General features: G+C 43.5%; 1 protein-coding gene across 1 annotated transcript in view; it reads right to left on the bottom strand.

Moving 5' to 3' along the window:
- Window positions 1-22,397: 22,397 nt before the first annotated feature.
- TMEM132B (transmembrane protein 132B) overlaps window positions 22,398-23,565 on the bottom strand; it is a 285,111-nt gene continuing 283,943 nt past the window's right edge. Inside the window, exon 9 of the mRNA XM_063144325.1 lies at window positions 22,398-23,562. Within this exon, the coding sequence (XP_063000395.1) occupies window positions 22,408-23,562 (1,155 nt within the window). The 3' untranslated portion in view covers window positions 22,398-22,407. The remainder of the gene's footprint in view (window positions 23,563-23,565) is intronic.

Genomic DNA, 23,565 nt, shown 5'->3' with positions numbered 1-23,565 from the left:
GGAGTTCATTTCGCTGGCAGAATCTCGTGCTTTTTTTCCAGTTCTTCCCCATGAATAAATTGGGCCCTGGGGTAGCTCAACATCAAGACCTCTCTCCTTGATTGAGTTTCATCAGAAATTGAAGACACTGTGTTTTCAATGGGCTTTAAACTTGCAACATCTATCAGGATTATTGCTGCCAGGCTTTTAATATGACTGGTTTATATGTTCTCATCTCACTGTTGTTCTGAGTATTCTACTGCATGGTACGATCACGTTGTACTGTTGTTGTTGGGTTGTTGCTGTCTTAATTCTGTGTTATAAGTCAATATCCATTGATGGCATATATACCCCACTCTTCCTCCAGGGGGCTCAGGGAAGCATAGATTGGTTCTTCTCTCTCCACCCTTTCATTTTATCCTCACAACTGTTGGATAATAGGAAGAACTCTGCATGCTTCCAGATAGTAGGGGGCAATAGAGAATGTCTATCATTAGAAGCATTCAGAAGGAAACCAGTGTCATGTCTAACCCTACTACCCCTGTCTTGGGAGAAGATGTTTCAGGTAATCAATGAGAATCAGATTCAGAACTAGAAGACACCAGCCAGCCTGTACCAGTGGGGGAGGAAGCTCTCACGGGCAATTCCCCAGCTGGGAGTCAGCCCTCTCCAGAGCTTATCTTCTCAAGGCCAAATCCTACACACTCGGTGGGAAGTGAGGTTTCTTCCAGAGGTGAGCGTCCCGACAAGCTATTTGATGCTAGGGTCTGCTGGAAGCTCAAACGCACGGTGTGGAAGGAAGGCACGAGAAAGTCAGTTTGATTACGCCAGAACCTGCCTCCGCACCAGGCTCCCTGAAGTTACGGGCGTTTAGCAAGTAGTTTCCTATTCTTCTTGAGCTGACAATTGTTTCGCTTAGTTTGCATAGTTTTGCCGAGGGGGACGTTTCCAAGAGGTTAGACCCTCTTCAGGTTGAAGAGATGTTTATTGCTTGATAAAAGCTTTATAGATTACTTAGCAAGCCTCGTCATTTGCCTCCCATCGAAAGCAAGAGTTTTCTGAGAAACACGACAACAAGTTACTGCCTTCCATAATGGGTCTATGGGTCCTTTAAGTCCAGATACAGCTTGCCACTGAATATAGGACAAAGGGACATAAGAAGCTGCCTTCTATCAAGCCAGACCCTTGGTCCCTCTGTCCCTTTATGGTCAACACTGACTGGCAGCAGCTCTCCAGGGTTGCAGGCAGGGTTCTTTCCCAGTCCTACCTGAAGATGCCAGGGATTGAACCTCAGGCCTTCTGGATCCAAAGCGGGTGCTCTATCACTGAACCACGGTCCCTCCCCTCAAACAACAGCAAATGAGAACTACTGTGTTCATGTTTCTGGACTTTCCAGAGGCATGTTGTTGTTGTTTATTCGTTCAGTCACTTCCAACTCTTCGTGATTGCATGGACCAGCCCACGCCAGAGCTTTCTGTCGGCCGTTGCCACCCCCAGCTCCCCCAAGGTCAAGTCTGTCACCTCCAGAATATTATCCATCCATCTTGCCCTTGGTCGGCCCCTCTTCCTTTTGCCTTCCACTCTCCCTAGCATCAGCCTCTTCTCCAGGGTATCCTGTCTTCTCATTATGTGGCCAAAGTACTTCCGTTTTGCCTTTAATACCATTCCCTCAAGTGAGCAGTCTGGCTTTATTTCCTGGAGTATGGACTGGTTTGATCTTCTTGCAGTCCAAGGCACTCTCAGCATTTCCCTCCAACACCACAGTTCAAAAGCATCTATCTTCCTTCGCTCAGCTTTCCTTATGGTCCAGCTCTCGCAGCCATAGGTTACTACGGGGAATACCATTGCTTTAACTAGGCGGACCTTTGTTGTCAGTGTGGTGTCTCTGCTCTTAACTATTTTATCAAGATTTGTCATTGCTCTCCTCCCAAGAAGTCAACGTCTTCTGATTTCCTGGCTGCAGTCAGCATCTGCAGTAATCTTTGCACCCTGCAGATGCTATATTCCAGCCATATTCCAGAGGCATATGGCTGGCCAAAGGGAGAAGCAGAATAATAGACTAGATGGACCATTGGCTTGATTAAGCAGAGATCATGTTATGTTTTCATGAGCGTCTTCCAGAGGGGCTCAACCACTCAAGTGAAAACTCGACATGAATGTTTTTTTGAAAGCAGACTTTCCAACGATGACAACAACAACAACAACAACAATAACAACAGCAGGTCATGAAACCAAGAAGGTGGCAGAAAGGTAAAGATTTCTTTTGAACACTGATCATTTCCTCCACCATCCTGGAGAACTTTGCTCCAGAAACATCAATTTTTTTTTGTTTTTTAAAAAAAAGAAGGGGGGAAAAAGAATGAGAAAGCTTCTGCAGAGGGAGAGGCAATTTGCAGAGATTAAAAATTTATCCCATTGGCTGCTCAGTCTTCAGCCAGGTGGTTGGCCTCGCATCGCCATGAGTGGGCATGGTACATGGCCTCCTTCCCATGACGACTGTCACAAATCTCAACCCCTTAGCAGAACCAGGACATTTTCAAAATCTTGGCGGGGAAAGAGAAGAAAAGAACCCCCAAACTCATCCCCACTGGCTTCTTACTCAGCAGAACCAATATTGGGGCAATGCACTGGAACATTTGAACTTGCCCACATCACTCATTGGGCCCACTAAGGTTTTGTTTTGCTGTTCTGTATGTGCGTGTGTGTTTTAAGTTCAGACTTCATTATGAGAGAATGGCACATCTGCTCACAGTAATTGCGGCAATCAAATCATCAATGCATGCATGATTTTGGTTGTGGGTGTGGGTGGCAAAAGGGTTGGGGGGTTGATTTTGAGTCGTTGTGGGGTGGTTTTTTTATTTTATTTTTTAAAGCCAGCTCCGTGTTTCAAATTTGTCTTGCTGCGAGTCATTAAAGAACGTTGGTGGCAGCTGTCAGCTGAATTCTGTCGGATAGTGTCTGAAAGAGGACTAGGAAATGAGATTGGATCTCTCCGGTGCTATTGTGGTATCTGGGACAGATGCTTGACACAAGAATGGGAAGGGAGTCGTGTCACCAAGTGTGATGCTTCTCTTGAAAAACTACACTGGCTTAGAAGTCCATAGCAATGGAATGGGAGCACTGGAGAGGAATTCATGTGGGTTGGTTGAAGATTTAATCAGAGGAGTCTCCTCCAAAGCATTTGGTGCTTAGTTAACCATGACTTACTAGCCCCATTGATTTCAACGAGTCTACTCTAAGCATGACTATGGCCACATCTACACCAAGCAGGATATAGCACTACGAAAGCAGCATGAAAGCGGTATGTATATGGTATGTGTTATAGGCCCCAACAGTAAGTGGAGGCAGACTCAAGTGAATTTCTTTTTTCCTTCTGATTCCAGAATTGTTTAGAGCAGGGTTTGTTTGTTTTTCTTCCTTTGGGCTATGTGATTTGCACAAGTGGTAATTTGCACAAATTGGATTGGGGGGATCTTGAAATTTGCACAAGAGGGGTCATTTATTTTATTGTATTTTATTGCTGATCTTACGCAAGTGCGCAGGTCCACCTGTCTCTGTGTAGCCCTGAAGAGGCATACTCTGTACATGTTGAAGAAGTTGTCGATTTCTTCCTCCAATTTGGCACTTCCCAAGTGAAGGGGGGGCAAGGGGAATTGACACGTTCTTTGACAAATACAGAATATTGCTCTGCTGGGTTAAGCTAAGTAGTGAGTGAAGAGGATGAAACTGACCAGGATATTTACAAGAGGGGAATATGATTTGGTAGGGCTACCTAACAAACAGATAGACTTGCAGTCATGCGCACTTCCACAAGATCATATATCCCCATTTGCGCAAAATTCAAAATTCCATCAAAAAAGGACAAAGAGTCTGCACTAGTATAAGGTGATCTTTAATGTTCAAAGGCAATAAGGAAAAAGGGAACCACTCATTCAGGTCATGGCAAGTCAACAAGGGTACCAAGAAACTAATTTACATGTATAATAGAATAAGGTGGTGCAATACAGAGGTAGTAGAGTAGAATGTATCTTTTCAGAATGCAGGTGGGAGGTTATATTTTTGAGTGTCCCATTACATTAGAAATCCTGTTCTGACCTGGCGGTGACCGAACAAGAAAGAGATCTTGGGATTGTGGTGGACAGCTCGATGAAAATGTCCACCCAGTGTGTGGCCGCTGTAAAGAAGGCAAACTCCATGTTAGTCATTATAAGAAAAGTAATTGATAATAAAATGACCAGTATCATATTGCCCTTATAGGTACAAATTTATGGTGCGACCACATTTAGAGTACTGTGTACAGTTCTGGTCACCACACCTAACAAAGGATATTATAGAGCTGGAAAAAGTGCAGAGAAGGGCAACTAAAATGACTAAGGGGCTGGAGCATCTCCCCTACAAGGGAAGGTTACATCAGCTGAGAATGTTTAGCTTGGAAAAAAGGAGACTAAGGGGAGACATGATAGAGGTGTACAAAATTATGCGTGGTCTGGAGAATGTGGATAGGGAGACATTTTTCTCCCTCTCTCAAAATACTAGAACCCGCAGTCATCCCATGAAACTGATTGGTGGGAGATCCAGGACAAATAAGAGGAAGGACTTCTTCACACAATGCATAGTTAAGTTATGGAACTCACTACCACAGGATGTGGTGATGGCCACCAATCTGGATGGCTTTAAAAGGGGGTTGGATAAATGCCTGGAGGAGAAGGCTATCCATGGCTACTAGCCCTGACGGTTGGGTGCTATCTCCAGTATTCGAGGCAATAAGCCTGTGTGCACCAGTGCTGGGGAACATGGGTGGGAGGGTGCTGTTGCACCATGTCCTGCTTGTTCATCCCTGGCCGGTGGCTGGTTGGCCACCGTGTGAACAGAGTGCTGGACTAGATGGACCCTTGGTCTGATCCAGCAGGGCTCTTCTTATGTTCTTACAAACACACACACACACACACACACACACACACACACATGGGCAGGGAATATATTTCTCACCCTATGGGAGTATACATAACTTGAATTCTCCCATTTCCTAACTTTTTAAAAACTGCCAGCAAACAAGAAACAAGCACTTCCATTGGGTGCAGGCAGCATCCAACAGCGCCCTGGATTTCAAGCAGGAGGCTGACATAAACCAAGCGAAGGGTATAATTTCATAAATTTCATAATTGCAACTTTCCCAGCACCTGCTGTTTCTGTGGACAATTAAGGGTGCCCAGCTTGCCTGTGACAGCACTTGCCAAGCAGGTGCAATGGAGAAGGTTCCTTTTGCTCGCCTTTAGATGAACGAGCCCCGAACAAAACAACCTGATCTGTCTTGAGCCACTGAGCAACAACGTTGTTCTTGGGGAGGCAGACGTGTTCGCTCTCATTTCCCAGGGTTTCTGACTCGATTCCAGAAGATAATGACACCGCTCCCCCTGATAATGGATTTAAATGTTTTGACACTGTGAATGTCCACCTCAGAATGATCTGGAGTCCCTGCAAGCCAGCCAGCCACCACTTGCAACTAACTGTGCTCAAGGTGGAGACATCATGGTGCACAATGCTTTAGGGGTGGGGCTGAAGTGTGGCCCAACTCCTCCTCCAACCTGGTAAGGCCCTCGCTATGTGACTTGGACGTGTGTGCATTGAGTATCCCGGTGTCCTAAGTCTGCTGTTGACACCTCTGATGCTTGGAAGTGAAGAGAGAGAATGTATTTTGTCATGCAGACATGAGAGCACTCTTCAAATACTTAAAAGGTTGTCACACAGAGGAGAGCCTGGATCTCTTCTCGATCCTCCCAGCATGCAGGACACGGAATAACGGGCTCAAGTTAAAGGAAGCCAGATTCCAGCTGGACATCAGGAAAAACTTCCTGACTGTTAGAGCAGTGCGACGGTGGAATCAGTTGTCTAGGGAGGTTGTGGGCTCTCCCACACTAGAGGCCTTCAAGAGGCAGCTGGACAAGCATCTGTCGGGGATGTTTTAGGGTGGATTCCTGCACTGAGCAGGGGGTTGGACTCGATGGCCTTCCAACTCTGCTATTCTATGATTCTATGATTCTATGTTTAGCTTAGAAAAGAGGTGAGTAAGGGGAGACGTGATAGCGGTGTATTGATATTGTGAGTTGTTGTGAACTGCCCAGAGAGCTTTGGCTATTGGGTTGTATAGAAATGAAATAACCCTCCTCTTCATCTTCATCCTCCTTCTGTTCTTATATGTCACCCTATAGCCAAAGCTCTCAGCCAAATAGCATAATTATTTCATTTAATCCTAACAACCAGCTTGCACAGTAGGCAAGCATACTTACTCTCATATTGCACATGGAGAGCCTGTTACAGAACATGGCTTTCCTTGAAGCCCCTTCAGGTGAAGCCCATAGGATTGCACTCCAGCTGCTCATAAGCCCTGGACTTGGGGGCTTACCAGTATCCATTACAGGGGACAGAGAGGTTCCTCTCCTCCATGCTCTGTCCACCCTGCAGTTGTTGCTACATGCTTGATTTTTATCATCTACCCAGAGTGGGAGGAGGGAGGCTGAGCATCTCATAGGAAGCTGTTCCTTCCCCTCCTGTCCACACCCCTGGGCAGGCCCCCGTTTCCCCCTCTCTGCATTCAGTTTTATGAGCATGGAGAAGCAGCCGTCTCTGTTCACCCCACACAGGATGCGCGGGGAAGGGAGGTGCACAGGTTGACCCCCTACCCACTGGCAAGGGGACATAGGATTGCTCCCCCCCTAGTGAATCAGTGAGTGTGGCTAGACGAGGGGGGTGGAGGGGGATGATCTTGCGATTTTATGATTGCGAGATCGTCCCCCTCATCTACACACAGCGCATGACGTCCCGGGAGGGATTTTTTTGGACGTCACCAAAAAAAATTTGGATTTTTTTTTTAAAAAAGGAAAATGAGTGCACAAATGTTCAAACGAAACTTCCAGTAGAATTTTAGGATACTTTTAATATGTTCTTAGGATGTTGTTAGGATGTTTTTAACAATGCTATATTTTTAATCAGTATTTTGTGTATTTTATGCTTCTTGTTCCCCGCCTCGATCCAATCGGAGAGGTGGGTAAGAAATATATTAATAATAATAATAATAATAATAATAATAATAATAATAATAATAAATATCTATTTAAAAAAACTCATGATTCCCCCACCCCACCCCCAATGGACACAGACCTCCTGGGGAGCTCCGTGCCCGGCTCTTGCATTTATTCATGAGTAGCTGGGACAAAACTATGATGGCGGACCACAAGTCCTGTGGTCCTTGGATCATCGCAAGGCCATGGGAAAAAATCAGAATGAAAGGGTAGGGCGATATCCCGGGCCAAGGGAGGCATTGTCCCTCCCTGCTCCCGGGATGCCCTGTGCATCATGTGGATGCACAGGGACGATCCCGGGACGATCCCCGGAATATTGCACCATCTAGACCTGCCCAGTGAGTATGGCAAAGGTGAGGTCTCAAAGGGGGCGGGGTCTGATTCAGAGCTCAGCTCATCTGCGCTAGGCTACATCATCTCTCTCAGCTGTATTATTATTTCCAACCTAGTAATTCTATTCCCCCATATTACACAGGAAGAAAGTCAGAGATGAAGCTGGTTACAAAAAAATAAATAAAGCAAACAACTCTGGGCACCAAACAGGCAGAAACAGCAGCGGTGCCCAGGCAGGGAGGAATGTCGTGGGAGGAGGCTTTGTCCATCTTGTAACTCAGCTAAGACATGTCTCATGTTCCTCTGGTACATGTTCCTGTTCTGTTTCCCTGACTCACCCTGCATTCCAAAGATGTGTTATTGTCGTGGGCAGAACTTCCTGTTTCCTACAACAGTTGTGTTTTGATTATTTGTTGGCCTGTTACTAATGGGATCAAAGGCACAGAAGCTTCTCTTCTTGCTACCAATTTATTATGTATTTATTAGTAGTAGTAGTAGTTTTTTTTTTATCAAGTTCCTCAGCCAGAAAGGCTCTGGACGTGGCTGCTGTGCGGTCAGAAAAACGAGATGATGATGATGATGATGATGATGATGATGATAATGATGATGATTTGTACCCCGCCTTTTGCCCAATGCTGGGCCTCAAGGTGGCCTTACAAAGTTTAAAATATACATGGGGGGAGGAACAAAACCATAAACATTTAAAATACACAACAAAATTATAAGACATTAACATAGATGGAGGGCCAGATTATTCTCCAAAGTCCTGCTGCAACAAAAAAGTTTTAGCCTGCTTCCGAAAGCCCATCAAGGAGGGAGCCAGCCTAGAGAGTTCCAGAGCACCGGAGCAGCCACCGAGAAGGCCCTCTCCCATGTTCCCACCAAGCGTGCCTGTGAAGATGGTGGGACTGAAAGAAGGGCTTCTCCAGAAGATCTCAAAGCACAGGCAGGCTCATAAGGGAGAATACGTTCTTTCAAATAACCTGGACCCGAACCATATAGGGCTTTATAGGTCTATATAAATGATGGTCCTGGCCTGCAAGCTAGCAATTTAAAAAGACATGACACAGAAGGAAAAAGGGGTGGGGGGGGATAAAATTATGCATGGCGTGGAGGATGTGGATAGGGAGACATTTTTCTCACTCACTCAAAATTCTAGAACCCGGGGCTCATCCCATGATTGGTGGGAGATTCTGGGCAGATAAAAGGAAGGATGTCTTCACACAGTGGAGAGTTAAACTATGGAATTCGCTACCACAAGATGTAGTGATGGCCGCCAATTTGGATGGCTTTAAAGGAGGGGGTTAGACAAATGACTGGAGGAGAAAGCCTTCCATGGCTGCTAGTCCTGATGGCTGTGTGCTACCTGCAGTATCAGAGGCAGTATACCTTTGCGTGCCAATTGCTGGGGAACATGAGCAGGAGGGGTGGTATTGCATTAATGTCCTGCTTAGAGTTTCCCATGTGCAGCTGTATGAACAGAATACTGGAAGGGATCTACACTAGTATGTGAAATGTTGTTTTTACAGTCATTGAACGTTTCGTTTTTGAACGATTTAAAACGTAGCAGTTTTTAAAGCATTTACTTACTTTTCTCTTTCCGTGGGAATGCATTCCTTTTGGCCACACTAAGAAAAGAAATCCGTTTGTAATTTCCCCTCCCACGTCCTCTTCTCTCCGAGACAATCCTCCACCAGCCAGCAGCCTCCCAAAAGTGAAACTGGAAGTGGCTGCAAAAAAGAGGCTTGAAAGAAAAAAAACTGCTCCAACTTTGGGCGCAGAAATTACATAAACATGCCCCCCAGGAATGCGATTGGCTAATTAAGAACTACAGAAAACCCATTTAATACGATGAAATTGGCCACATCATACCAAATAGAATGACTTCTTTCAGAGAAGTTCAAAATAAAAACCGGAAAACAGACAACAATAAAACGTCACAAACTATACGTCATGTGGCGAAATACTACCAAACACACACTTAAAAACAGTAAGACACGTTCTAACTTGACTAGTGTAGATCCCCTCCTGGACTCGATGGACCCTTGGTCTGATCCAGCATGGCTCTTATTATGAATGCTGGTGGAATGAATGCTTAGCAGTAATTTTGGTAAGGGTGACTACTACTGTTAAAGGGACACTCCGCATTAATATTTCTTTCAAATCTTCAAGTCTGTTCTAGTCCGTGATCTTGTCACAAGGTCTACAACCACCCTGTAGGGAGAGCAGCCTTATTATCATCCCAGTCCTGGAAGTGAGGTGACTTGCCTAAGCATTCTAGCCCAATTCAAGGTGCTGGTTTTGACCTATAAAGCCTTACACAGCTTGGGACCACAACACCTGATGGAACGCCTCTCCTGACATGAATATACCCGGTCACTCCGTTCAACATCTAAGCTCCTCCTCCAGGTGCCTACTCCGAGAGAGGCTCGGAGAGTGGCAATGAGGGACAGGGCCTTTTCGGTGGTGGCCCCCAGACTATGGAATGATCTCCCTGACGAGGCTCGCCTGGCGCCAATGCTGCTATCTTTCCGGCGCCAGATTAAGACTTTCTCCTTTGCCCAGGCATATGGCAGCACATCTTAATCACCCACATGTTTATTTTTTTAACGGTTTTTAATTCTTTATGTGTGTATGTTCTGTGTTTTAAAATTTTAAATTTTGTATACTTGTTTTTAACTCAATTTCAGAATTTCTGTAAACTGCCCAGAGAGCTCTGGCTATGGGGGCGGTATATAACTGTAATAAATAAATAAATAAATTCTGTATTGCCCAAGCAAATTCTTCCAGGAAACATGGAACAAGCCCTCTCCTGACACCTCTGATCATCTATGTTCTACCCAGGGATGGATAGATCAGGATGCCACTACTTCTGCATGTGTTCATTCATAATTCTGTCCCATCTTGTCATGCCAGTGGGACCCCTGCTAGCCCAACAAGAACTAGTCCTTCCTAAAGTAACCCTGGTAAGGAGTGTTTCTGTTAGTTCCAGAAATGGGCAGCTGAGCAACCTACCCCATTCCAGAAATGAGAACATCTGCTCATTTCCAGTTGTTTTGGGACCTGCTAGCTTCTGTTTCACTGCTAGTGTGTTCACGGCATCAGATACTGCCCTATACATTTAAAAAATGCCCGTATCTTCTTACAGCATCTGCCACCTAAATATATTTATCCTAAAGTATATAGATTTAAAATGTGTTTTGTTAGGGTTTTGTTTTTGTTTTTTGAGCCAAGAATTGCATTCTAAATTTGGACAAGCATGAAATCCAAAGGATATTTATTTTGTGATCAAATTCCTCAAACATCATGTCATTTGTTCAATTATGGGACATCGACGCCAGCTGTCTGAACATGTCTACTGTTCTACTGAAATTGTCTTGGATTTATTTTTTGCTCTTTAAATTGTTTTAAATGTTGCATACTTTTAATTTCTCATGATGTTTTCTTTGTTTATTTGAGAATTGTTGTGGACCACCCAGAGAGCTTCAGCTATTGGACGGTACAGAAATGAAAATAATGATCATAATATTTATTTATTTATTTATTTGTAGCATTTTTACTGCCACCCATTGGAACCTTCTCCCTAACGTGCATAGGAGAAATCAAAATTGCAAGGATCTTGAACAGTGAATGGAGAAAGTTTATTTCATTGGTTTATGAGCCAAGCGTATAGCAGTTTTATCACTGTGCAGAATTAGTTTTATCACAAGAAAAACGATAACTTGGTTTCACAGGGCTTGAGATTAAATTTGATGATTTCATGACCATTATTGATTTGGGTCTCTAAATTTCAGAGAAAGCTGAGCTTTATATATTTTACTTAAGGGAGTTCGAGCACGCAGGCTCATGATCTTCTGTAACATCCTCAAATAAATTAGCCAGCGTTGCTACTTGTACACAAGGAGAATTAGAAAAGATGAGAACCACATCAAACTCACAAGCTCCATGAAATGAGAAATGTTGAGAAATGAGAACCACATCAAATTTACAAGCTTCACGAAAAACATGTTGTCCTATGTACGCATGAAACCCACCTGATGAAACATCTGGCTTCCCTTGAAATTCATGTCTATTAGATTCAACCTTTGCTTTAGGACCATGATGATGATGATGATGATTTCTTACTCTCCTCTCCCTTTGTTCTTCAACTGGTCCAGACCCAAGATCCACCTTGGATTCCCAACCTGCAACATGGGACCTACTTTCACAACTTTCTCCATGCCCAACATGGCAACAACAGTTTTGCCATGACCCATCTCTTGAAGACCATCGCTCTAGGAGACATTTTGGTGTCAGCTCTATTCGTGTTTCTACGGAGATGCAATTTAGCTCATTGGATGGACCTGGCAGGTCACAAACCCTTAGCCTAACCTCTCTCACTGTTGTGTTGTTGTGATCAAATGAGATCCCCATATGCAGAGGTCTTGGATGGTAAGGGAAGATTACAAACAGAGGTGTCAGTGAAGTTCATTAGTCTTTAGCTTGGCATACAAGCTGAAACAACTCATAATTCAGGTCTCTAATCCAGAGGTGGGCAACTTGTGGACCTCCAGATGTTTTGGCCAACAACTCTCATCAGCCCCAACCAGCATAGGTAATGATGAAGGATCAGGGGAGTTGTAGTCCAGTAGTATCTGGAGGGGCACATATTTCCCATCCCTTCTGTAGTCCAAGAGATATTATTATTATTATTATTATTCCCATCACAGATTCCAATCTGGGCACAAGAAGAATTCTTAGCCCACTCTCACCTGTGGATGTATAAGAAATTTATTTCAGTACATTTTTAAAATCAGGCTTTTACACAGTTCGCACCTTCCAGACTGAACACAAACTCAGACGGAACCTGGGGTCAAAGTCTGTACTCTTCTGAGCTTGCAATGTGATTTGCAGACCAAAAAAAAGTGTGTTTGACCGCATGCAGACATGTGAAAAAAAATGCATACTTCAGAAAAATACAGAAAAATACACTCATGACCCTCTTTCCATGATCTCAGTTCTTCTCCATTTAACCTACAAGATGAATCTAACCTGCTGATGAATCTTTTTTTAAAAAAAAAGATATCCCAGTGCAATGTGATTTTTGGAATCTACCTTGGGAGGATCTTTTGGCATCGAGGAGGGAATATATAGCTAAGCCCAAATGTGAGACAGATGCATTGTTTCATAACTAATCAGGAGCATTAGTCAAGATAAATGTTGAGAGAGAAAAACTATAGCCTGGGGCAGTCTCTTCTCTTCTCCCCCCCCCACCTTCTCCCCCTTTTGTGCTAATTTTGGGTTTTGTTTTGTTTTCCAGTTTAGCTCTCCTGCTCAATGAACTGGTTCAGATTTCATAGGTCACTAAACCATGACTACAGGAGAAATGACAGTCCATGTATATTCTCATTTAGGCAAGGGGGGTGTCGAAGGCATCACAGATACTCAGAGAGCCCCAATAGCACACAGCGGTTGACGTTTACAGTGAAGATAGAGAGCTTATGGTATCTAAAGAGCCCAGTGCCATTCTGTTTCATCTACACTGCCGGGAGCCATGCCATCGACCGACCGTTACCCTTTTCTACTTGTGGTGGTCTGGCCAGTGTTACATTTTGAACAGGTCATTCATTGTGACAGACCCCATAGCCACACAAGCTGGATCTCCCAACTCCCAGTCCAACACTTTAGCCACTATTCCATACTTATTAGGGTGACCCTATGAAAAGGAAGACAGGACTCCTGTATCTTTAACAGTTGTATTGAAAAGGGAATTTCAGCAGGTGTCCTTTGTATATATGGAGAACCTGGTGAAAATCCCTCTTCATCACAGCAGTTAAAGCTGCAGGAGCTATACTAGAGTGACCAGATTTAAAAGAGGGCAGGACACCTGCAGCTTTAACTGCTGTGATGAAGAGGAAATTTCACCAGGTTCTCCATATATACAAATGACACCTGCTGAAATTCCCTTTTCTATGTAACTGTTAAAGATACAGGAGCCCTGTCCTCCTTTTCATATGGTCACCCTAAGTCCATGTAAAAAGGGAGGCTAGATAGGGTGACTATATGAAAAGGACAGGGCTCCTGTATCTTTAATAGTTGCATAGAAAAGGGAATTTCAGCAGGTGTCATTTGTATATATGGAGAACCTGGTGAAAATCCCTCTTCATCACAGCAGTTAAAGCTGCAGGAGCTATACTAGAGTGACCAGATTTAAAAGAGGGCAGGACACCTGCAACTTTAACTGCTGTGATGAAGAGGAAATTTCACCAGGTTCTCCATATATACAAATAACACCTGCTGAAATTCCCTTTTATATGTAACTGGTAAAGATACATGAGCCCTGTCCTCCTTTTCATATGGTCACCCTATACTAATAGAGTTGGAAGGGGCCTCTAAGGCCATTGAGTCCAACCCCCTGCTCAGTGCAGGAATCCACCCTAAAGCATACCTGACAGGTGGTTGTCCAGCTGCCTTCAAATGAACATAAGAATAAGAATAAGAATAAGAATAAGAATAAGAATAAGAATAATAAATTTATTTGTTACCCACTTCTCCCTCTGGATCGAGGCAGGGTACAAATGAACTGAGTGCCATGGCAAACTGAACAAATTTGGTGGTTGTTGCTTAAAAAAAAAAGGTAGTAATTGAGGATTCCTAATGCTAGTATAGAAGAGGGAATTTCAGCAAGTGTCATTTGCTGAAATTTCACCTGATGCAATGTTGTCTTCATCATAACAGTTAAAGCTGCAGGAGTCCTGCCCTCTTGACCAGATACAAAAGAGAGGATGGCACCTGCAGCTTTAACTATTGCGATGAAGAGTGGATTTCACCAGGTGCTGCACGCATACAAAGGACACCTGCTGAAAATCCCTTTTCTCTACAACTGTTAAAGATACAGGAGCCCTGTCCTCCTTTTCATAGGGTCACCCTACCTAATGCCTCACATCCACTTCAAAAAGGAAAACCGGTCATTCGGACCATGACAATCTAAGGGAAAACTTGGAAACATCCTTGGTCAATGGAGAACTCTTTTTTGTGATCCTCAACACATAAACAAACACACACACTGTCTGTCACAGACAGCAAGCATGGACAAGACAAGTGCAATACGCTCGTGAGATTTTCACGAAGAGAGAGGCCTATCCTGTTTTCCAGGCATATACTGATTCGCTTTGTAATAACCAAGTGTTGGAGATTAAATCAAACCTGCCGGGATGATTTATTTATTTATTTATTTATTTTGGCGCCTACGTTTCATTTTGTTCCCAAAACTGAATTAAACTGTATTTATAAAACCCAATGTTAAGCAATATATTGGAGATAAAATAAAGTCTGCCATCAAGATTAATTTTCCATGGAGGGAGGTTTATTTTCACATCCCCAAAGCAGAGTTTGATTTCTGGAATGCGTTCAGTGACATCTGTTCCCAAGATGGTTCCTCTTCATCAGAGACTTTTGTCGGTATTTTTAATAAGATTGTAATTCCTCAGTGACACAAAGGCTCCAGTAGGGTTATGATAAGAGGAATAGAATTTCTGTTTATAGCTTTGAAATATTCCTTTTTTAAAAACAAAAAACAAAAAACCCCAAACCCAGTCAGATTAATTCACGATTCTGATTTCCTGCTGTGCTGTTCCTAATTGGCAATATCGTGTCATATTTCAAGGGTTAGCACATTCATTCATTCAGAGCTCTCTCCAGAAATCATGAGTTCTCTCTTATCACACATTCAACCATTTCACTCATTCTGATGGACTCCTCCAGGCCCTCCCTCCTGGACCCTGCTTGCTGAGCCTTGGGGGTGCTCACTGACCCACTCATTAAGCTTCCCAGGGCTCAGTGAGAGCCCGATGAAACCCCCCACCGCTTAGCAAGCCACCATTTTGTAAAACAACAGTGGCTTGGGCATTTCCAGGACAGGAATGTTGTGTAAATGGCAGCCATAAAGGGGCCATTTATGCAACATTACAGGCAAGAATGGAGTATCCATGGCTACTAGCCCTGATGGTATGTGCTACCTCCAGTGTTAGAGGTAGTAAGCCTGTGTACACCAGATGCTGGGGAACATGGGTGGGATGGTGCTGTTGGCCCTCATGTCCTGCTTGTGGATTCCTGGTCAACAGCTGGTTAGCCACTGTATAAACAGAGTGATGGACTAGATGGACCCTTGGTCTGATCCAGCAGGGCTCTTCTTATGTTCTTAAATTAATACAGACTCCAGTCAGAACAAACTTTGAGATGAAATTCAGAGATGTACAGCGAGCTCAAGTTTTGCTGATTTGCCAATCTGAATGTTTCCAACAGGGAGAAGGCCTTCTCAGTGGCTGCTCCCAAGCTGTGGAACTCCCCGTTGAGGGAGGCTAGGTTGGCTCCCTGTCTTCTGTCCTTCCTCTGGCAAGTAAAGATCTTTGTATTCAAGTAGACCCTTGGGCATGTGACTAGGTTTGTTGGGTTAGATGCTGTTCTTACTCTCTTATCGTTGTGTTTTTCAATTGTGTTTGAATGCATTGGTTTCATTATCATTTTCATTGAGTTTTGGATACTGTTGTAAGCTGCCCACAATGCCGTTTTTCTTGATAGAAATCAAATCAAATCAATCAATATAGGTTCACCATGCGATCTAGAACCTGGGCTAGAGTGGGGGGGGGACAGTGTTCTAGATTGCACAAGGAGAAAGGAGCCTTTTCTGGAGAAGTTACCCTCCAACACATCAAATGTTTTGGGGAAGAGCCCTGGGGATGCAGCTCTTCTTCAGTTATTGGGTGTTATTGAAATATGATAAATAAATAAAATGACCATCCAAATGTTAAGAAGTACAGGAACATTTTTTTTAATTCCCCATGTTAAATGTTTTACAATATCACTCTTGTCTTCCCTGTGTGGAGAGTCCTGTTTCACACTATTTGGGATATCTGCCTGTCAGAAAAGAAAAGCAATTAGTTCATTAAATGAATGGCAGGAAACTGAGGCACGTAGAACTGAACTGGTATACAAATTACACAGGCTTATCAGGTTGCTATTGTTTGAAAAAGTCCTTTTTGACTGTATTCATTTACAGCTTTGTATTCATACACTTCCAGAATGTTACATAGATGACTTTCTGTTTACATTACCAATAATTGTGCATAATGGGCATTGTGAACACAACCATTAGCTTGTATATGAGAAGGTGTCAGCAGAAGGTACAGCTCTTGTCCAATATAACAGAGAGAGAGAGAGAGAGAGAGAATAATCAGCCCATGGGAAGAGTCTGGGTTTGCTTCTTAGAACTTCTAGAACAGCCTTCTCCATGTGCTTTGGACTTCAAGACCCAGCAGACCCAGCCAGCATGGCGAAGGATCAGGAATGATGGGAGTTGTGGGCCAAAACAACTAGAGCTCACCAGGTCAGAAAAACCTGGTCTACAACATCTAGTAGAGTTTGCAGTACAAGCCCATACATGTCTACTCAAGCATAAATCCTATAGAATTCAATGGGGATTAGTGATAGCAATCTTGGTAGAACAGGGGTGGGGAACATGAGGCCTGCCAGATGTTGCTGCACAGCAGCCTTTCCCAATTCTGGGAGCTGTGGGGCTTTTCGTGTGTGTCTACACATGCATAGGATTGCACCCTAAGGCTACCATCCCATACACACTTGCCTGGAAGTCAGTCCCATTGAGATCAATAGGGCTCACTTCTGAGTAGACGTGGGTAGGATTGCACTGCTAGCAAACTATGAATGCAGGCATGTTGGACTTCTTTCAGCCTAAAAGCCCAATTGCAGAGAAGAATTTGGGGGTGGGACTCCAGCAGTGGGTGGGCACAGAGGGGAGAGCCCAAAATACCAACATATTTTAGCTTAAAGCTCTTAGTGCCAGTACCTATACCTCAGGAGAGGCATTTCAGCTCTTTAGAATGGGGGTGAGGTGAAACACCACAAAACAGCCAGTGTTTGGGTAGGGTGACCCTATGAAAAGGAGGACAGGGCTCCTGTATCTTTATCAGTTGTATGGAAAAGGAAATTTCAGCAGGTGTCAGTTGTATATATGGAGAACCTGGTGAAATTCCCTCTTCATCACAACAGTTAAAGCTGCAGGAGCCCTGCCCTCTTTTAAATCTGGTCACTCTAGTATAGCTCCTGCAGCTTTAACTGTTGTGATGAAGAGGAAATTTCAGGTTCCCTATATATACAAATGACACCTGCTGAAATTTCCTTTTCAATACAACTGTTGAAGATACAGGAGCCCTGTCCTCCTTTTCATATGGTCACCCTATGTTTGGGGAAAGTGCTTTGGGCAGGTAAAGGAACGCTTTGCCACTGGAGAACTGCAGAGAAGCAAATTAGGAGTCCCAAAGGGCTGGACCAGACCCCCTGTACTATGCATGAGGGTGACCCTATGGAAAGGAGGACCAGGTTCCTGTAACTTTAACAGTCATATAGAAAAGAGAATTTCAGCAGGTGTCATTTGTATGCATGCAGCCCCTGGTGAAATCCCCTCTTTATCACAACAGTGAAACCTGCAGGAGCCCTGCCCTCTTTTGTATCTGGTCAAGAGGACAGGGCTCCTGCACCTTTAACTGTTGTGATGAAGGGAGGATTTCCCCAGGGGCTGCATGCATAACAATGACACCTGCTGAAATTCCCTCTTCTATACAACTGTGGAAGATACAAGAGCTCTGTCCTCCTTTCCATCTGGTCAACCTCATGCATGATGGAAGCTCTGACCTCACCTCTGCCTTGTACGGAAATCCAATGCAATGAATGCAGAGTTAAATACCCGGTCACTCCACAAAATTCTTATTTCCTGGGTCTGCTGAAATGGATCCAGCAATTGACATAACCCTTTTGATACACACAACGGTGTATTTGAATATAGTAATAGATCCTTTTGTGGGGGGCGGTGGCAGCGGGGGGATGTAGCTACTCACAATATCTGCTTCTCATTCCTGTTCTGTGTACTGTGTAAGATTCCGATAAGTACATATGTCAAGTTATAGGGCCATTAAGAATGTTTATCAGGCTTGCTTTCAGCACATAGTAGCAGCACGATCATATTATTATGCTACGAGTGGGTTTGCATGTGAATAATCTCCGTGCCAATGGCATTTCGATGCAGGCCTGGAATTGAATTTGCAGTGTGTTTTGGTGCCATGGTAGTAGACCATTAAAAAAAAAACTGGAAGAAATCACACTTACACTTTAACACACCCTTACGTTACTCTAGACTGTAAAAACTACACACATCTTCATTTCTGTTTTTTTAGTATTTTCAGACTGTGCCATTTTAACCACTTAAATAATTTACCAATCCTAAAAGCCCCATTCTACATTTGTACCCAGGAAAGGGTAATATAACTCCTACGGGAGAGCAAAGCAATTTAAACACAATGTTAATCTGGAGACCGCAACACACTTTAGATCTCTTTTGAACTTGTCAGTTTCAAAGCTTCACACTCTCTTTAAAAAAAAAAAAATCCTTGTTAAAACAGAGTGTGTATTTTTTAATTGCTGGCTGAACTGTCTGAAAGCTGATCAAATGATTATTTTCCTTCTTCTTTTCTCTCCAACCACAAATGAGTCCTTCAGACCAATGTTACCTATAAAAGTAGTTGATGTTATTTTAGTCCCGGGATATTTTTCAGGCTGTTAGTTTGTTTAGCTAGTTCAAATTTAGATACACCTATGATAACTTAGGAACATAGGAAGTCACCTCTACCATGGCCAGGTCTACATCAAGCAGAATAAAACACTTTGAAAACATTTTGAACACTGTATATGGAGTGTGTCATGGGCTCCAATAGTTGTCAGAACTTATAAACCATTCTAAAGCAGTAGTGTAGATCCTGCCAAAGTCATACCATTGATCCATCTAGACTGGTTTTGCCTACACATTGGCTGGCCACAGCTCTTCAAGATCTCAGACCAAAGCCTTTCCAAGTCAGAATGTCACAGGAGACCAAGAGGGGAGGCGAGTCTGATGGACTCTCCCCAGCTTGGTCACCTTTATTCATTTTCAGACTGCATGCCGAAATGGGCAAATGTGACCATCCTTGCTGGTCCACCAAGCTGCCATTTTACATGGTTCCTTTACCAACAAGTCTAGGAGCAACCTAAAACCATCTCAGCACCTGCTAGAACCTAATTTGAACATCTGCAGCATCCTCTCGCATGCCATCTTTAAACTGTAATACACTGTGATTTCAATTTTGCAAGATCATGGACTGTAAATAAAGGGCGACCTTTTTTCATTCCTCCCGATTTGTTTTTGGTTTGTTTGCCATCTTGCCTGATGAAGAGCTGTGCAGAACTCAAAAGCCTGCACACTGTTTAAAGACTTTGAGTCGGTCTAATAAAGCTATTTCCTATGTGGATATTTCCTTTCGGGTTTAACTGCATTTCTTTTTCAGTTTCCTGTGGATTGAATCTGTTAATGAGCTATTTATTAGAAGTATATCTCTGCCATTCTTCAGTGGTACATGGGATTTCTAGGTGCTCAGTCACCCCTCCAAATGCTGACCAGGCTCACACTTGTTTAGCTACAACAGGGGGGTGCATCATAGCCCATCATACCAAGCCCAGAGACTTTGATAATGTAAACTACCATTCCCCAACCTGATGCCCCTCCAAACATGTTTTGGACTACAACTCCCGTCACTCCCAGCCAGCATGGCCAATGATCAGGGCTGATGCAAACTGTAGACTAAACCTCCTAGAAGATAACAGGATGGGGAAGGTTTTTGTAAACCTCCAAAAATAAAACCCAGAATGGTCGCTTAATTTCTCTCTTCTCACCTTCCACCCCCTGCCCAGGACTATTTTTTTTTTTAAAAAAAAATGTATATACAGTTTCCCTGTAAGAAGATAAAACCCTTTTCCAGTGAAAGAATTGTACCTTTTTTCTATATTTCTTTTTTAAAAGAAAGAAAGAAAAAGAAAGAGGAAAAACTGAAGAAATATCAATAAGGACCAATACCAAGTAGCTACAAAAGCAAACCTTGAAACATACAAATTAGGGCTGTCACACGATTTAAAGAAAACATAGTCAATCAATCGTATGACTTTTAATGGATTAATCAGTTCATGAATTGATTCGTCCGGTATAGAGCTTGCGAATGACAAAGCATTCGCCGTTGTTATTGTTGTTGTAGTTTCGATGTTGCATCTTAGAAGAGTCGTGTTGTATCTTAGACAAAGCATGCCCTCTTATACAGTGCTGCCATGGCACATTTTGAAATACTGAAATTCATCCGGACAGTGTGTATACTACAAGCGGGGGCAGATTTCAGGTTTGCAAGGCCTAGTTTTCTTTTGCAAGAACCCAGAGAAACGTGTGAAATTGTGACTGGGGTGTGGGTCGATCCAGATCTTAAGTGTGGACTCTGGCTGGAGAGCCCACCCATGAGGGGTCCTCCTCCAGATACCTACTCCAAGGGAAGCTCAGAGGATGGCAACAAGGGAGGGGGCCTTTTCAGTGATGGCCCCCCAATTTTTATGAGGCTCACCTGGCACCAACTTTATTATCTTTTCGGCACCAGAGCAAGACACTTCTCTTCCCCCAGGCATTTAACAGCATATGTTGAGTTTTTAACGGACCCAGAAGAGATGGATATTGTATGCATCCATACATATTGTATGTATGTAATCAGTTTGTCTGCTTTTTATGGTTTTAAATTTTGTACATTTGTTTTTAATGTTTTGTGTTTCAATCTTTGTAAACCACCCAGAGAGTTTCGGCTATGGGGCGGTATATAAATGTAATTAATAACAATAACAACAATGATAATAAGCTGTATATTCAAGTACAAATTACGGCTGTCCACTTCAGGGAAATCTGGCCCTTTGGGGGCTTGATGGATTTTCCAGTGCTCCCAGCTTTGCTTGCATTTGCAAACCAAACTGTGGAAGTTCCCCCAAAATCTGGAAATTGTCTCATTCAGTTCCCAGAACCTGGAGAGTTTGTCAATTACCCTGATACTCTGGCCAATGGTGTCAACGTTCCTGCACTGAAGAATGTCTTGGAATTCTATTCCTACATATTTATTTATTTATTTATTTAAAACATTTATATCCCGCCCTACATCATTAAGATCTCAGGGCAGCATACAGATAAAAGCATACAGTATAAAACAGTAAATATACTGTTTACACCACTGTCCCTATGTGTGAGAAAAAAGGGGGAATGACTTGCTAAGATACATTGTAAGTACTTATAATAAAAAGCCTTTTTAAAAAAAGATATCTGCCCAACTAATGGGAGGGGGTACATTTTTCATTTTTCACAAGGCTTTTATTTGATTTATCCACTAAAAGTTGCAGCCCTAATTGGAAAATCGTAGTACGTTTTGGTACATGGCATTAATCTGCAAAGAAAATATGTCTTAAAATCAAGAAAGCTATATAAACAGTACAATTAAACAAATTAACCACAGGGATAAATATATATATTTATATCTTGGGAAAGAAAAAAAAAGGGTGAACCTTGAAGGATACATCTGCCTGTATTTCTGATAAACAGATTACATGAGGCCGATTCATTCTGATCCTTTTAAAGGAGCCTAGATTCTGGCTGTAAGCAAAGAATGTCTACTGTGCTTTTATAAAGAGTATTTACTAGGGGAAAAAATCACCATTCCCACCCCCCAGAATTGTTCATTTTCCAAAGTAGCAACTCATTGTCACATGACACATCAACCCATCTTCTCCAAGTCTAGGTGCAGCTGGATCAATATGAGCTCGTACCAAGTGGTTTAGGGGGAAAACCAACAGCTGGTTGTGTGTGTTACCTCCAAAATGTATAGGTAGCTGTTTTGGAGAGGCACAGGCCCTCTGATGAAATCAGGGAGAACACCGCCACTGGTTTCCTGCACTTGACCAAAATGATGTGAAGTTATTATCTCTGGACCTCCCAAAAAATGTGGAGAGCCTTTTCCTATTGCTGGCTGGGTTGGACCCTCATCCTTAAATCAGAAGGCATAAAGGTGAATACAAACATAAGAAAGTTTTTATATATGTACATATATAGATATCAATTTTTGTGTTTTGTTTTGTGTGTGTTTTACATATTGTCTTGCAGCCTTTCCATATAGTCTCTAAGTTCCTGGGAATCCCCTAAATTCATGTCTTGGCATACCCATTTGATATTATCGTCACTGTCAAAGAGAATGGAGTTGGTATATGGCCCACCATCCTCTGGCAGGATCGTGGTGTAGGATGTGAATTTGACTCTTTTCCGCTTGGGTCCGGGAGGGTTGGTGTGTTCATTTTTGAGATCTTTCTCACACGCGTAGTCAGCCGACCGAAGGATCTGGTTGTGGAAGTTCTTCTGAGAGCTCCCATTGAGGAGGAAATTGCTCTCCTCAAAATGCATCCCTCGGTCTATCATGGTCGTGCACTCCTCCGAGGGGAGCGAGATGTCCACTGGGTTCTCCAGGAGTTCCACCTCGTTTCCGAGCCACACCCAGTCATGGGAGTGTGGGATGTTGCCTTGCTCACTGACGGAGAACCGTTTGTGCCTGTACTTCCAAGCAAATGCCACGCAGTTGATTAAGAAGACCAAGATGGCTAAGCAGAAGACGCACAGGAGAGCGTACATGCCAATCTCGAGGTCCGTCAAACCCCTGGAAGCCAAGGTGAGATCACTGGGGTTATTCCGCCCAGGAACGTCAACTTGCATGGGAAAGCTGGTAAAGGAGGTTGGACCATTATGGAGCTGACCATCCCCAAGAGTGTTTTTCTGCTGGATGGGAGGCTTGGAAGTTGTGCTTTGGTTGGTCACCTCTTCATGATTCATGGAAGCTCCATGCTTGGGCCAGTCTTGCCCCGATCTCTCTTGCTCCAACGACTTCTCTACGGAATTGCCCCCATGGCTTTTAAAACCATTCTCGGCATCTTCCACATTGTTGGTATCCCCTTTGTGGTCGGCATCTTTCTGGCCAAACTTGACCTTGACGCTTCCTTTCCCGACGGCCAAGCTGCTCTTCCGCTTTGATTTCTGGCAAGGCTCACTGATCACCATTTCGATTTTGACGAGCGGCCCATGACCTTCGCCTTCCGCCACCACCATGGGCCAGTCGTCCTCCTGGCTTTGGTGGACGGACACCACCATCTCATCCAGCGATGTGATGGTGAGAGAGAAGTCTTTCATATCGTAGATATCCAAGGGCGTTACGGTGCCATCGCTGAACAAAACCCAAGCACTGACCACAGCTTCCTA

Source organism: Elgaria multicarinata, chromosome 18, assembly GCF_023053635.1.
Source record: "Elgaria multicarinata webbii isolate HBS135686 ecotype San Diego chromosome 18, rElgMul1.1.pri, whole genome shotgun sequence".
Lineage (NCBI taxonomy): Eukaryota > Metazoa > Chordata > Lepidosauria > Squamata > Anguidae > Elgaria > Elgaria multicarinata.
Note: the sequence above shows the minus strand (reverse complement) of the source record. Positions and strands in the feature narration are given on the sequence as shown.